The following is a 16,737-nucleotide window of genomic DNA, read 5'->3' on the forward strand; positions in this document are numbered from 1 at the left end:
GAGTTTAAGTCTGTAGTTAGCATTTTTACTGACAAGATTGATGTGATGAGTGAGATTCTGACTGCTATTCAGAGTGAAACCAATAGATTTGGTATACTTTGCAGTCAAAGACCAGATCAAGGATATTAGAGGAACATAGCCACACTAGAATAGGCAAAGAGGATTTCTGTGGTGAAAAGAGAAGGGACTCTGTTTATGTGGCTTAAGCTTGAGATAGTGGGAATTCATCCAGAACTGAATTTATCAAGCGTTGTTACCAAGAATTGTGTCGGCAGAGGCTGCAACTTTCGGGTAAAGTTGGGTGTCATTGGCTTATTGGTGAAAAGATACATAAAAGTCCATAAAGAGAGTGCCTAGCAGGTCATGGTAGAAATTAAACAGAGTGGAGCCTAGCACAGGTCCTGTGGGACACCACAGGAGACATCTACAGTGTATGGCAGAGCACGCCTCACCTTCACCAAGCATAAGCAATTCTCTAGGTAAGATGTGAACCAGTTTGTACTTTTGCTCCAAAACCTGGGCTATATTTTAGGGTGTGGATTTGGATTTCATGGTTGACTGTATCGAAAGCCGTTGAGAGATCACAGTGAATAAAAAGGCATGAGTCCCTATTGGCCAAGATTCAGAGTGCATCATTGGTTATTTGCAGAATGGCTATTTCTGTTCTCTGACCAGCCCTGAATCTGGGATGGGAATTGTTGACCAGATAGTTTCCTTTCATGAATTGGCTTACCTGCACCTTGGCACAGCTTCCCAAGATTTTGGCTAGTGTCTAGCAACTTCTAATCACCCTCCGACGTTTGTGGTGTTCTTTCTTGATGCTGCCCTCACCTTCACAAGCCTTGTTGTGCTGTAAGACTACTTACATTGATGTTGTGTGACTTAACCATTTTTGTAGGTCTCTTCCTCAGATCTTGTAAACAAGGAGAGGGGCTCTTAAAGTCCAAAGGGAGAGAGCACCAAAATACACAATTTAGTTGTAAAGATTCCCTTTGAACTAGTATGCTTCGTTTAACTCAAAACAGCAACTGCTATAACACTCAATCAGCACTGTCACACTTGGAACAACTCCATTCAGAATACAGCTGTCCTTGTACTAAAAAAAGGGATTTATTATATATTCATAATATGAATCACAATGTTGAAAGATCACATAAAAATACAGAATAAAAACATTTCAAAGGGTAACAAAGTGCCCCACAGAGATTGAAAAACACATTGAAAATACATGATTTCTACAATAAAAATCTCATAATTGAAAAACAATACCACATGGAAGGAGCATGTATAGGGAGTCAAAGTATACCTTTACAGAGTTAATTTGAAGCGAATGTAAACAAGGCAAAGATCAATTATTTCTGATCTCTATGCTTCTTGTCCCAATTCAAAATTTAACACAACTTTCTGTGGCGACGCGTTTCGGTGGAACTAAATAGATAAGACCACCTTCTTCAGGACTAACCAAGATATTCCTTCCTTATTCAGTATCAATCAGTGTATCTAACATAAAATATAATAAAAATAAAATTAAGAAAAACATCTTTTTCTCAAATACATGAAACGAATATTTTTTACAGAAAGCTGTTTTATCTTAAACAATCTATTTGAATTGAAACAAGAGGGGGGGAAAAAAGGACCAACACTGTAAAAATACATACATATCCTGTAGGAGTGTTCCATTGCACGCACCCCATATCCCACGCCAGGCGCGCAACACCCGCGCAACACCCATTGGGCTCACGGGGCTTCAGCCCCCCCCCCCCCCTCCCCTCCCCCCTCCCCTCCCTCGTGTGTGTCAGCCCGAGCTGACACAGCTTCGCGGGCTGGCGAGCATCTAAATTGCAGCCGCACCCGAGTAGTTAACCGGTCTTTAAAGACCATTTACGTGTAAATGAGGCTTTTGTTTTGTGTTCACCCCTTTTTACAGCCCCTCTGTCTTTGTTTTAAAGAATTAGCCCCCCTGAAACATTTTTTTAGCCCCCCCCCGAAATGTGGCCCTGGTTGCCCGTCTGTCCCACGCGCCTGCATATCACTCAATTTAGGAGCTGGCGCTGGTGCACAAGCAAGCCTTCTCCTCATTAATTACTCCTGTAAAGTGGCGTTTTATTAGTCTGTTCTTTTAGCATTTTTTATCATATTTGCTTGGACTGCAGAAATTCATTGCAATGATTCCGAAAGAAAATTCAGGAGTAGTGATTTTGCAATTTCACCTGTTTTTCAAGCGCTTTACAAGTTGGCTCCGTCCATCTATTGTTAACTGCAAACAGCTATCGTAGTTGCTTTAGTTATCTCTGGAGTCTTGCTGATCAGGTTACTGAGTTGTTGGGAGTGGGGCGTCCTCTTGTGTGCAGGTGAGGTGGGCTGGGCTGGCCTCGCCTCTCACAGCTTTCATCGGACTGGAGAGCGCGGCGTGAGGCTCGTATTTTGCTCTACTGCACTGGCACAGCTGCACTTTCTGTTGCAAAGTGCGTTTAACGCACAGACAGCGTTCTTCAACAATGACATATTTGAACGGAAATCTCCTGGAAAGGTTTTCCGGATGAAAGTCCAGTGCCTGTGGAGGAGATGACAGGCGTGAAGTGCCGGATCGTATCTGTAAATAAAACCCCTTGGTTCTGTGGGAGAAATCCGAGCTTTTACCTGGTTGCAGGACTTTCAAGATGGCGGTCAGATTTCTAGACCAGGTAGGAATGTGTGTGTGTTTTTACGTTCGCTATCCAAAGTAAACATACTACCGGACAGAGGTCAACCACATCGCCTGCTTTGTGGTTTTGAAGAGCTGACGTTTTTTTTGTTTTTACTTTTCATTTAGGCAAGCTGCTGAGAATAATATGTGAATTCTTCTGAGTCTCCCAGCGTGGTGCAAACAGTAAACTTTGAGAAGCACTTGTCTGGTTTATAAAAGCCGATCTCTGAACATTATGTTGTTGGCAGACTGTGCAGGAGTAGCTAAGTGTACTCTCGTAAGTGGTCACGGGTTCGTAAAGTTAGGGCACCACATCGTGTTTGATAGCTTCAATGATTTGAATTGAAGTTGCATTAATAGGGCGTATGACCCTGCCCAGACTAGGGGTGGAAGTGATTTACAGCGAGTAACACTAGCTGGAAGCCTTAACATAATCAATCCATTGGTTATTGCGATTAGTCTCGTGCTCTCAAAGAAACCACATCCTGCATTTTCTCTGGTTTCTTTGTAGAACATTAATGCCTTGGGTGTGATCATTAGAGGGGGTGTGAGAAGCAAATGGTTGATGGAATGAACAGATAATATTAGGTTGCAGTGCTGTGGTTTTCATGAAGGACAGATTAAGAAAAGGCATGTTGTTTAGAGTATGCTACATCCACAAGAGGCATGTAGAAGAGAGGCTTAAAAAAAAAAATGAGCAAGGGAAAGCTGGAAAGTTTTAGACGGGGTCCATTTTTCATGCAGGATTTTAGGAATATAGCACATGGACATTTTTTGAGATAGCATGCAATCTGTGGATGTAAACCTGTAAAAAACTTTTTTTAAATTGTACTCTAAAGGAATGCAGATTTTAACTGTCTTTTTAGAGACACTTTAACTTTCAAAGAGACAGCAGATACTTGCCTCACTGCATAAAACAACCTCAGTGCTTGTTGAGACCCTTCACAAGCGACCATCAAGCAGGCAACATTTAAGCACATCCCAGTACCCATAATTTCCACGTGACAACACCTTTAAACAAGCATTTACAATGCAATGGTTTCGCCTTTGAAAAAGTTAGAGCTATTGGCATTGTAAATGACAAAACTTGTATTTATGTGTTGGTTTTGAAAACAGATAAATGGCATTGTCATTTACATTGCCATTAGCTTAATCTCTCACAAATGTGAGACCTATTGTACCCTACGGACGAGCTCAGCAGACAGCAATTACTACCACACACACCCACACCCAGAGCCAGCCACACATACCCAGAGCCAGCCACACACACACAGCCACACACACACACACACACACACACACACACACACACACACACACACACACACACACACACACACACACACACACACACACACACACACACACACACACACACACACACACACACACACACACACACACACACACACACACACACACACACACACACACACACACACACACACACACAGACACACAGACACACAGACACACAGACACACAGACACACACCCAGAGCCACACACACACCACACACACACACACCCAGAGCCACACACACACCACACACACACACACACCCAGAGCCACACACACACCACACACACACACACCCAGAGCCACACACACACCACACACACACACCCAGAGCCACACACACACCACACACACCCAGAGCCACACACACACACACACCCAGAGCCACACACACACACACACCCAGAGCCACACCCACACACACACACACCCCCAGAGCCACACACACCCCCCCAGAGCCACACACACCCCCCCAGAGCCACACACCCCCCCACACACCCAGAGCCACACACACACCCCCAGAGCCACACACCCCCCCACACACCCAGAGCCACACACACACCCCCAGAGCCACACACACACCCCCAGAGCCACACCCCGACCCCCAGAGCCACACACACACCCCCAGAGCCACACACACACCCCCAGAGCCACACACACCCCCCCAGAGCCACACACACACCCCCAGAGCCACACACACACCCCCAGAGCCACACACCCCCCCAGAGCCACACACACACACACCCAGAGCCACACACACACACCCAGAGCCACACACACACACCCAGAGCCACACACACACACACCCAGAGCCACACACACCTAGAGCCCCACACACACACCCAGAACCACACACACACACCCAGAGCCACACACACACACACACACACCCAGAGCCACACACACACACCCAGAGCCACACACACACACACACACACACCCAGAGCCACACACACACACCCAGAGCCACACACACACACACACCCACACCCAGAGCCACACACACACACACACACCCACACCCAGAGCCACAGACACACACACACACACACACAGAGCCACACACCCACCCAGTGCCACACACACCCACCCAGAGCCACACACACCCACCCAGAGCCACACACACACACCCAGAGCCACACACACCCACCCAGAGCCACACACACCCACCCAGAGCCACACACACCCACCCAGAGCCACACACACCCTCCCAGAGCCACACACACCCACCCAGAGCCACACACACACTCAGGAGAGCAAGCACAGCGAGGGGACAGGGAAGCAAGCACAGCAAGGGGTCAGGGAAGCAAGTACAGCGTGGGGTCAGGGAAGCAAGCACAGCGAGGGGTCAGGGAAGCGAGCACAGCGAGGCGGCAGGGAAGCGAGCACAGCCAGGTGGCAGGGAAGCAAGCACAGCCAGGGAGCAAGCACAGCCAGGGGAAGGGGAACCAGGGGGCGGGGGAGCAAGCACAGCCAGGGGGCGGGGAAGCAAGCACAGCCAGGGGGCAGGGAAGCAAGCACAGCCATGGGGGCAGGGAATTAAGCACAGCCAGGGGGCAGGGAAGCAAGCACAGCCAAGGGGCAGGGAAGCAAGCACAGCCAAGGGGCAGGGAAGCAAGCACAGCGAGGGGGCAGGGAAGCAAGCACAGCGAGGGGGCAGGGAAGCAAGCACAGCGAGGGGGCAGGGAAGCAAGCACAGCGAGGGGGCAGGGAAGCGAGCACAGCGAGGGGGCAGGGAAGCGAGCACAGCGAGGGGGCAGGGAAGCAAGCACAGCCAGGTTGCAGGGAGCAAGCACAGCCAGGGGAAGGGGAACCAGGGGGCGGGGGGGGCAAGCACAGCCAGGGGGCGGGGAAGCAAGCACAGCCAGGGGGCAGGGAAGCAAGCACAGCCAGGGGGCAGGGAAGCAAGCACAGCCAGGGGGCAGGGAAGCAAGCACAGCCAGGGGGCAGGGAAGCAAGCACAGCCAGGGGGCAGGGAAGCAAGCACGGGCATTGGAAGCAATCACAGCCAGGGGGCAGGGAAGCAAGCACAGCCAGGGGGCAGGGAAGCAAGCACGGGCAGGGAAGCAAGCACAGCCAAGGGGCAGGGAAGCAAGCACAGCTTAGAATGTCACCGTTCTTTATAAAGGGGTGCCACAGTTCTTTATGGCAATATTTAGGGCCTTCTGCCCACTTCCCTGACGGTTTGGTGCTCCTTAGTCCCTCTATGCGCTTCGTAGCGCTCTAGTACGCTTTGTGCTGCTTCGCGGTAGGTGCCCTGCTAAACCTCACGCGTGAGACGGCATACGACGCGAACACTGAACTCAGCAGTACGAGGCATACCAGCCTCAGGAGAGCCAGCGTACGCTACCAACAGGTGCCCAGTGAAGCGCGAGGCGTACCAGCCTCGGGTGCACAGGCGAACGTGGCGAACTAGCTCGGAGGACACAGGGAGGCGTACCAGCCTCGGGTGCACAGGCGAACGTGGCGAACTAGCTCGGAGGACACAGGGAGGCGTACCAGCCTCGGGTGCACAGGCGAACGTGGCGAACTAGCTCGAAGGACACAGGGAGGCGTACCAGCCTCGGGTGCACAGGCGAACATGGCGAACTAGCTCGGAGGACACAGGGAGGCGTACCAGCCTCGGGTGCAAAGGCGAACGTTCCCACTCAGTTGAAAGCGCACAATGAGGCGTACCAGCCTCCGCTACCCCGGCGTACGTTGAGAGTTAGTTTTAAGCGCACAATACCTTTTCTTGCGATGTCGGATTCGGTGCGGACAGCTCTAGGCGGACCACGCCATGAAGGCTACTGCCCGGCCGCCATCTTCAGAGAACTGACCAAAACAAACCAGACCAAAAAAAATAAATAACCCACCGCCGCATGACGTACAAAAAGGGGTGGGATGAGTAAAAATCACGGGAACGCCCACGAATCTGCTCCGGCAATGACGGACAGATCTGTCTTCCAATGGCTAGCCTCCATTTATGGAGCTAGCCAATGGAAGACAGAGGCGGGTGAAAGCTCCATACTTGTAAACAAAAGTTTTCGCCTGCGCGATACTGCTTGCGCAGTAAACGCCAGGCGAAACCTAAAAAGCTCTCGTGCACATTACCCCTTTGTAGATGTGATATAAATGCATGCAGACCCACAAAGGCCACCTGTGTGTACATACTACAACGTATATTAAATTCTAGGAAGTTTTGTTCCAGTTTATTCATGCAAACTATTTAACACTATACATAAACTACACATATAAATAACTGCTATGTAAACACTCCATAGACGATACTCAAAATTTTGAGGACTGCAACTAATACATTTTGAAAAAGGTGCAGAGAAGAGGTTTGTGGGGTTCGAAGGAAGTTATAGGGTGAATTAAGAAAATTGTACAAGCTGAACTGTGAATTTGCTTGCTACTGTATATGCTTAGTGATCAACTTATATTTGGAATTTAAAAAGCTGCAGAATAAATCTAATTTCTAGCTGGAAGGCCAGATGTGCATAGCAAGCTTTTTTTTGTCTAATTGCCGAGCCAATACAAGCAAATGAATGCATAATGTCTGGGAGGACCTAGTAATTGATAAATCGACTGCAATGGTAAATCAAGGGAGATGGCTTAAATTAATATTTTGTATTCTTTCATATCAAAATTATCCTATCTTCGTTGGATCTTGCAAAGGACTTAGCTTTTAAGACTGCTTAGTATGTTCTTCCGATGCCTTGAATCAAGGAAGGGTGGACTTGATCTGGCAGTTTGGGCTGGACTTTTCCTATTGGAGCAGAGTCAAGACTGATTTGCTATAGATGGGTGGCATGATGTGCTATAAAACGATGGTTTGGGATGTGGCCCGACTACCAGTGGCTGAGATTAATTCAAGCATTCCATCCATCACGGTCTTGTATATTTATTGGATCTAGGAAGGACATGAAGAAGGGTATATGGATCTATTGATGGTAAGTGCCAAAACTATTATCAGGTGCACTGAGTGAAGATTTGTGCTCTCTGTTGGCAAAGTGGTCCCTGATGTCAGCACAGTGGACATCTTCAGGCTGAATTCAAGAGCTACAGGTTAAAGTCCTCTGTTTCCTCAAGACGTTAATTGAAAATGCTAGAGAATGGATCGTTAATTGTAGAACTTTTTTTGTTCTTACTGTATGTGCACTTGTGCTTATGAGTGTAAGTGTTGTACAGTCAGATTCTGAAATATCACTTTACATCTATCCCATCAGGTTTTTCTAGACAGTGAGTGACAAATTTGCGATTGTTGAAAGGTGAAGGTCTTGTTTTTCTTTGAGTAACTTATTGGTCGGTGAGAACCTCAGATCAGTATCATTCACTGAAAAGTATATTGTTCTCCATTGGACCAAACTGGATGGGATTTCCCCTCCTATAGTTTTGAATAGTACATTACTGGACCTAAAACGTATCCTTGTTAATGAATAAGCACATTTTTAATACATATAAACAATTTACTGGAAGATCCAGTACATAATTCGTTGTGAGAATTATTGTGCAGTTGGTACCAGTGACGCAATATCTTGTCCATCCTTAGATTGGTCAGCATTCAATGTTTATTGTTCTTTGTCAACATGTTGTTGGAGTCCATTGTCAAAAAAAGGAATTAAATTAAGTTAATCCACAAACAATACCATGCAGTATTATTTCGAGTTAGACATGCTTTGCTTGGAGGCAGTAATGAATGGCCTTCATGTGAAGTTCGTTTCATTTTAGAAGGCAACAATAAAAATATAGACTCCCCTTGGCCATGCACTAGCACACAACTTGTCTGGCTCTAGTTTGTCATCAGTTTTCTCACTATTCTTATATACCAGCTGTGATAGGTAACAGAGGGCCTCTCCTCAGGCACCAGAGCTGAAGTCTTATACCCTTATAACTTGTCTTTGGTTGATAATTCTGCCCCTTATTAGGCAGAGAGTATCAGAGAAAAAGATCTGTAAGATCAGTGAGGGGATCTGTCAGAAGGATTGTACATTATTAAGTTTGACTAAAGCATATTTATTCATTGACTACAGGAGTTTTGTTCTGTGCAGACATGTTAATGTCTGGCCTCTTTAGTGAGTTTGGTTGCATCTGGTATAAGCACCCCCTTTGGAAAAAAGCATTAGTACATTTACATCAATAATATAGTTCAGGGGATCCCTGGAACTGGGTTACTTCTTTGGCATCATTGCTTTTAGTGCAAAAACAGTGGGTGAGAACAAGATCTTCGAAAGGGGATAGAACGGGTAGGCCAGTATAATCTGTCTATAGCATTTCGGGTCAAGTTAAACTCTGATAAAGTGGTATATTTTTTTATGAGTTTCTTCATGCTGTATGCCATTTTTTGTCCCCTGGCATTTGTGTATACATTCAGCCTGGGGGTTCGTTTTTTTGTCAAATACCTTTCCCCTTTCGGTTTTATTTATTTATTTATTTATTTTTTAAACTTATAGAGTGCAAACAAATACCACGAATGGTGTCTCGGCGCTAGGCTGACAGAGAGGCAGACAAAGAGGCCACTCCTTTACATTTATTGACTGAATAGCCAGGTCTTCACTTGCTTTCTAAAGATCATCAGTGACGGGCTGCATTTTATTTGATGGGGCAAGGTATTCCAGAGCCTCGAGGCAGCTACCAAGAAGCGTCTGTCTCCCCATGTGACTGTTCTAACCCGTTGAATACAAAGGGATGCAGATGAGGCAGATCTTAAAGCTCTCTTAGGGACATAAACCAGCAGTGATTCCCTAAAAAAGTCAGGTCCTTGGCTGTTCAACGCTTTGTAAATAATGCACAATGCCTTAAATTTGGTTCTTTTTTTCACTGGAAGCCAATGAAGTTGGTAGACAATGTGGGAAATGGGCGCAAACTTAGGAGTTTTGGTCAGGATTCGTGCAGCAGCGTTCTGCACCATTTGTAATTTCTTAAAGACCTGCTCCTGGGCATTCAACAGAAGCCCATTGCAGTAGTCCACCTTGGATAACACCAAGGAGGACATAAGTGTTTTCCCGGCAGACAGGGGAAGGAAAGGTAATAACTTTTTCACTTTTCGTAGCGTGTAGAAGGAGGAGGAGACCACTGCATTAGCATGATTGGTGAAACTTAGTTTGCTGTCAAACAGCACTCCTAAGTTTCTCACCTTCGAAACTGGAGTAGGTGGATTACCCATTTCTGGTGGCCACCAGACCGGGGACCAAGCTGGTTTTAGGTCTCCAAACACCATTACCTCGGTCTTATCGGTGTTTAGTTTTAGACAATTACTGTCCATCCAGTGACTAATGGCTCTCATGCCTATCTGAAAGTTGGCCGCTACCTCACTCCCGTTTTTATGCACTGCTAACACCAAGTGTCGTCGGCATATGAAGTCACTCCCATTCCATGGATTTTAATGACCCTCGCCAAGTCCGACACATAGATGTTAAAAAGTGTCGGACTTAGCGAGGATCCCTGGGGGACTCCACAAGGCAGCACAAATGTAGGTGAATAAAAATTCCCCTTCTTTACCGACTGTTCTCTGTTAGACAGAAAAGAGACCAGGAGCTCCACAGCTTTGCCCTGTATGCCCATAGCTGTGACACGGTCGATCAAGATGTTATGATCGACCGTGTCAAAGGCCGCCGAGAGATCCAGCAAGATCAGGACTGCCGTGCCACCCTGGTCCATGATCTGTCTGATCTCTTCGGAAGCCTTTATAAGCGCCGTCTCCGTTCCATGGCCTCTCCTAAACCCGAACTGGGTGTTATCTAGCAGGTTGTTGTGATCAATGTAACTGGCAAGCTGTTTATTTATAACTTTTTCAAGTATTTTGGATGGAAAAGGGAGGGCTGCTATAGGGCGATAACTTTTTAATTCCAAGGTGTTAAGAGTGGGTTTCTTTAGCAGTGGCTTTATTATGGCAGTTTTCCATTTTTGAGGATAAATACCTGATTCGCAAACAGTACTGCAGATATTCTCTAAAATTGGAGCTACTACCTCGGTTGTTGATTTAATGATGGTCGGTGGGCAGGGATCCAAAGGGGAGCCCGACATAGTTGTTTTGATAAGATCTTTTATTTCTGAAAGTGATGGAGGGATGAATTCATTCAGAGAAGAGGATATGAACTGTGTGTTCTTGTAGCTCTCTGATGGTTCCCCCATTATATTATTGTTGAATTTATTGAAGATTTCTGTGACCTTGGTCCTGAAAAAATCAGCCATCTGATTACAGAACTCTTGGGTAACATCTGTAGTATTCGTTGTTGGTATATTTGTTAATGTTGCCACTACCTGGTATAATTGCTTACTGGAATTCTGGGCTTTTTCTATCTGTTCGGTAAAATATTTGCTCTTTTCCAGTCTTAACAGCTTCCTGTAGACTGATAATGCTTGTTTGTATTTCTCTTTATCATTGTTGTCGTAGTTAATTCGCCAGCACCTTTCTAGATTGCGGCATTTCTGTCTTTCTAATCTTAAAGTTTCGGAGAACCAAGGGGCTGATGGTGTTGCGCGATTTGGGCGCAATTTCTTAAAAGGCGTTACTTGATTAAATGTATCTGTAAGCCATTGGTTATAGTTATTTGCTGCCAGTTGAGAGTATGGCGTTCTAGATGGTTTGTTATTTTCCAATTTCTCAGATAGTGTCTTTATATCTATATTCTTCGACCCCCCCCTACTCGGCAACTGGTGGTCCAAGCCTCCATTCTCTCTCGGCTGGACTATGGGAGTGCGCTGCTGCTCTGAGTGAATCAGGCGGAGGCTACTAGACTGCAAAGGGTGCAGAATGCTGCGGCGCGTGCTATCGTCGGCCTTCCTAGACAGTGCTCTGTCTCTACAGTTTTGACCTCGCTCCACTGGCTGCCGGTCAGACAGAGAATTAAATTTAAGGCTCTCTGCCTGACATTTAAAATCGTGAAGCTCTCTTCTCCCCCTGCCCTTGCTAAGCTTGTTACCTCCTATGTTCCTACGCGGTCTCTTAGATCGGAATCTCTCCATCTGGCGGACAGTACACGGTTTAGACTGAGTAGGATGGGAGGTCGCTCCTTTCAAGTGCTAGCGGCAGGACTATGGAACTCTCTCCCTGTCCATATTCAAGCCTTGAACAGCCTCACTTCTTTTAGGCATGCCATAAAAACTTATCTGTTCCCTATTGCTGTATGATTCCTATTCTCCTTCCCAGCATCGATCTGTTGTGTTGTGGTACCCGATCAGGCGCCGGGACGCCCCTTGGCTGGGGCAGCTGCGCGCCTTAGAAATGCTACTAACATAACATAACATATTTTCCAGTCCCTGCACGTTCTAAGTTGCTTTTTGGCTGAATATTGATTTTTATAATTTTTAACACGGACGTGAAAGACCACCACTGCATGGTCTGACCATACAATAGGGAAAACAGTGGGGGAGGTAATGGCCTGGTTATTTGTAAATAGGCCATCAAGAACATGACCTGCTTTGTGCGTGGCTGTAGTGACTAGCTGGTTTAGGCCAACGGCCTTAAAATCCTCTGTCCACCCAATCCTCTTGAGTCGGGCTCACTTTGTCCAATCTGGATGGCCTTTCAGTTTGAATAGTTGAATAGGGTTCTTATTGCTTGGTTTTTAGTATTCCTGGAATTAGTGATGCCTTCCTTTTATGTTGAACTTTTTAGACATTGCTGTAAGGCTTATTGTGACTTACCAAAAACCTAGAGGGGTTTGGAGCCCCCCCCCCATTGCTTACCATTTGCTCGCTTTTCTGTCACTCTCATACGCCTGCTTCTTATTCTGGTCTCAGCTTGCCAATCTTGTGATTGTCCCTCCCATGGAGCATTGCCTCTTTTCCATCACTTTGATTGGCTGGCATCTCTGCTTCCACTTCTTACTTTTCAAGTACTTTGTTTTTCTATTAAGCACTCCATGAGAGCACATATGTTTTCAAACTGTCGACCTAGTGTATTTCTTTCCCCTGAACTCAGTGTTGCTTTCTGTCAACCGATTGCTTCTCCCCATACCCTTGCCTGTTGCACTCACCTGTATGCTTCTCCCCTTTCTCTCTCACCACCTGCTCCTCCATGTTGCTTTCCCATCCCTCCGCTTTCCCCCTTGTTGCTTTGGCTTTTCAGTCTCTCCCAGCCCTCTCCCTGCTGCTTTGGCTTTCCCATTCCCTCTCTTGTTGCTACTTCTTTCCTGTCCTCTCCCTTGTTGCTTTGGCTTTCCCGTCCTCTTCTTTGTTGCTTTGTCTTTCCTGTCCTCTCCTTTGTTGCTTTGGCTTTCTTGTACCTCCCACTTGTTGCTTTTGGTTTTCCCATCCCACGTGCCCTCCACTGTGTTGCATTGGATTTCTCGCCCTTCTTGCTTTCCCCTGTGTTGCTTTGTTTTCTGGTCCCCCCTCAATGTTGCTTTGGTTTTTCTGTTCTCCTGTTCTTCCGCATTTTTAGGTCGAGGCTACCGTCGCACTGAGAGGCAGTGGGGGGAGCCGAAGTTTTTATGACTTCTACAGTGGGACTTTAACCCGCCTCTCTCTTCCATTGGCTAGCTTCGCAAATGGAGGCTAGCCATTGGAAGAGATGTGTGTCACTCTGGGCTTGGGCAGATTCGTGGGCGTTTCTTGCTTTTTTTTAAGCCCCGCCCCTTTTTTTCATCATTCGGAGGTGGGCGTTTACTTTTTTTTAATTTTGCGGCGCTTTTCTTTTGCAATTTCCCCTGACCGCCGCCGGAAGAAGTCGTCCTCAGGTGAGTGCTTGCTGTCTTGCCCCCCCCCTCGTTGTTTGTTTGAGTTTGAGTTTGAAAGTTCTTGTAGAGCGCACGTTTACCAGCGGCTTCTTGGCGCTATTGCTAACGGGGACTGAGGGTGGAGGTGGGGAGGTCAGACAGGACATTTAGTCAAAGGATTTTGTAAAAAGATGGGTTTTAAGGCTCTTACGGAATTGTGAATAGAGGGGGATGGAGCGGAGTTCAAGGGGAAGGGAATTCCAGAGGGTAGGGGCAAGACAAGCAAATTTAGATCCACCCCACTTCTTTCTCCGGAAGCGTGGGATGGTAAGGAGGGACTGAGTGGAGGATCGTAGAGCCCTAGTGGGGACATAAGGGACAATCTCAGAGGAGATGAAGGCTGGCGCCGAACTGGATCGGGCCAGGAAAGTAATGCATGCGAGCTTGAATTGAATTCTAGCTCGCACGGGGAGCCAGTGCAGAGATTTCAAAAAAGGGGTAGAGTGGTGGAATTTAGGGAGATTGAAGGCCAGGCGGGCCGCCTGGTTCTGTATTTGCTGAAGGCGGCGCAGGCTGTATGCAGGAATGCCGGCATACAGGGCGTTCCCGTAGTCCAGGCGGGACACCACCATGGCCAAAATGATGAGTTTAAGTGCAGAGAAAGTGAAGAAGCGGGACACCCTGCGAATAGTACACAGTGAGAGAAAGGAAGAAGATACCACAGAGCTAACCTGGGAGTGAAGGGTGAGTTGAGAGTTAAGTTTTATGCCTAAAGTTTTGACTGAGGGAGAGGGAACAGGAGAAGGACCAAGAGAGCGGGGCCAGAAAAGAGGGGACCAGGGGCTGGATGAACCACCCGTCAACACCAGTTCGGTTTTATCAGGGTTGAGTTTGAGATGGTTGTGGTTCATCCAGTCCCTGATATGAAGCATGACAGTTTGAAAGTTAAGTGCAGCAGAGGGAGAAGAGAGATTGAAGACCAGCTGGAGGTCATCCGCATAATTAAATACGGTGACCTCCATCTGTTGAAGAGAGAAAATAAGAGGGGCAATATACAGATTAAACAGGAGGGGAGAGAGAGAGGAACCCTGGGGAACCCCGCACTGAACTCTTCGGGTGTCCGCTGTGTAGTCACCCAGGCGGACAGCCTGGGTGCGGTCTCTCAGGAAGGAGGACAACCAGACCAGGGCACTCCCCCCCGATCCCCGCCGCTGCGATACGGGAAAGTAAGGTGTTTTGGTCCACCGTATCGAAAGCGGCTGAGAGATCTAGGAGCACAAGCGCCTGGTGCTGATTGGTGTCCATACCCTCCCTGAGGGTGTCAAGGACCGACATAACAACGGACTCCGTAGAGTGTGCGGGGCGGAAGCCGGCTTGACGGGGGGCAAGGGCACCGTGCTTCTCTACAAAGGAACTCAGAGCGCAGGTGACATGGCGCTCGAGCACCTTGGCCAGGAATGGTAGGAGGGAAATGGGGCGGAAATTGGCTGGGACAGAAGGATCTGCCCCCGGTTTCTTCAGAATGGGCACTATGACCGCGGATTTCATGGAGTTGGGAACTATGCCTTGAGAAAGGGAACTGTTGAGAAGGTGGAGGGGAGGGTCTGGACAAGAGACAAAGACGTGACGGAGGATGTGGGCAGGACAGGGATCGAGCGGCGAGCCAGATTTGATCAGTGGCACCACAGAGGTCAGACTTTCCCGGGTGATAGGGGGAAAGGAGGTCAGTGCGCCTTTTGGGGGAGGGCATTGAGGATCAACAAAAGATGGGGAGGGAGGGGGGATGTTGGCCTTAATGGTGGTAATTTTGTGAATAAAATAGTCATTAAGAGAGAGTCAAAGATCTTCGGATGGGGCTGGTTTGAGAGTAGTTCTGTCCGAGAACGCCAGGTTGTGGACGATGGAAAAAATCTCTTTGGACTGGTTCTCTGCTGCTAGGATTTTGGAAGAGAAGTAAGATGTTTTAGCATCCAAGATGGCTTTTTTGTACTGGCTCAGGATGTTGGTGTATTCCAGTTTCAAAGTGGGGCAATAGTTTCTTCTCCAAGCCCGCTCCGCGCGACAGACTGTTAATTTGGTGGTTTTAAGCTCATTATTAAACCACCGATTGGTGTCTTTGTCGCGTTTAGAGGTGATGCGTTTGAGCGGGGCAACAGAGTCGCAGCTGTGAGTGAGCCATTGATTTATGGAATCAACCTGGGAAGCAGTGGTGAGGCCCTGAAGAGAGGGAAGAGAATTAGTTAGGAGGGAGGAGAAATTTTCAAGATTGACACGGCTCCATGATCGGACCCAGGTGTTTTTGGGTCGGAGGGGCTTAGCTGGGGGAAGAATAGGCAGGAGAAAGGAGATCAGGTGATGGTCAGACCAAGGGCAAGGGGAGATAGAGAGTGATTCCACAGGGCAGTTCAAGGACCAGATCTGGTCAAGCCGATGACCTTTGGTGTGGGTGGGGGAGTGGACATGGGATGTAAAGTTGAGGGAGTGGAGGGTTTCGGAGAATTCCTTTGAAGAAGGACATTCGGCGGGATCAGAAGGCCAGAAATTAAAGTCGCCAAGGAGTAAGATAGAAGAATTGTTGACAGTAATAGTGGCCAGGACATCCAGAAAGTCGGGGAGGAACTGTAGGGGGGACTGGGGGGGACGGTAAGTGAGGAAGCAGGTTAGGGGGGGAGAAGTGGAGACTGTGCGGATCACTAAAAATTCAGTGGTGGCAATGGTAGGTAGGGATAGGATTTGAAAGGGGAGATCGGTACGCTGGTAGGGGAGATAGGTGCTTGCTGTCCTACCCCCCTTGTTCGTGCTTGCTGTCCTGCCCTCCCCCGCCCCCCCTCGCGCTGTCCGTGTCTCCGTTACCACCCCCCTCCATAGCTTTGCATGTGCTTGTTTTTTCACACTGTCAGTTTGTTGCAGTGACAAGAGGGGGCTCCCACAAGATAAAAGACTTCGGTAGCTTCTCCCCGCCGATCAATTAGCTTGAAATGCATACATTGACTTTTTTTGTTTAGTTCTTCGGGTTAAACTTTTACTCACCTGGGTGACGCCCTCCTGCGCCGCGGAGTTTCACTTTCATGGCTGTGACGTGTTCAGGTTACTCTGTGAGTTTCTCCC

General features: G+C 47.8%; 1 protein-coding gene across 3 annotated transcripts in view; it reads left to right on the forward strand.

The window, feature by feature from the left end:
• The window catches only part of LOC147727192 (tight junction protein 2-like), a 595,437-nt gene that overhangs the window by 210,641 nt on the left and 368,059 nt on the right, over positions 1 to 16,737 (forward strand). The window contains exon 1 of one of the 3 annotated variants that reach the window (XM_086961241.1): positions 2,601 to 2,684. The exons of the other annotated variants lie outside the window; for them this stretch is intronic. Within the exon in view, the coding sequence (XP_086817367.1) occupies positions 2,661 to 2,684 (24 nt within the window). The 5' untranslated portion in view covers positions 2,601 to 2,660. Of the gene's footprint in view, positions 1 to 2,600; positions 2,685 to 16,737 lie in introns of those variants that run through there. 3 annotated transcript variants of the gene reach the window in all.

This window comes from Lissotriton vulgaris, chromosome 3_1 (assembly GCF_964263255.1).
Source record: "Lissotriton vulgaris chromosome 3_1, aLisVul1.2, whole genome shotgun sequence".
Lineage (NCBI taxonomy): Eukaryota > Metazoa > Chordata > Amphibia > Caudata > Salamandridae > Lissotriton > Lissotriton vulgaris.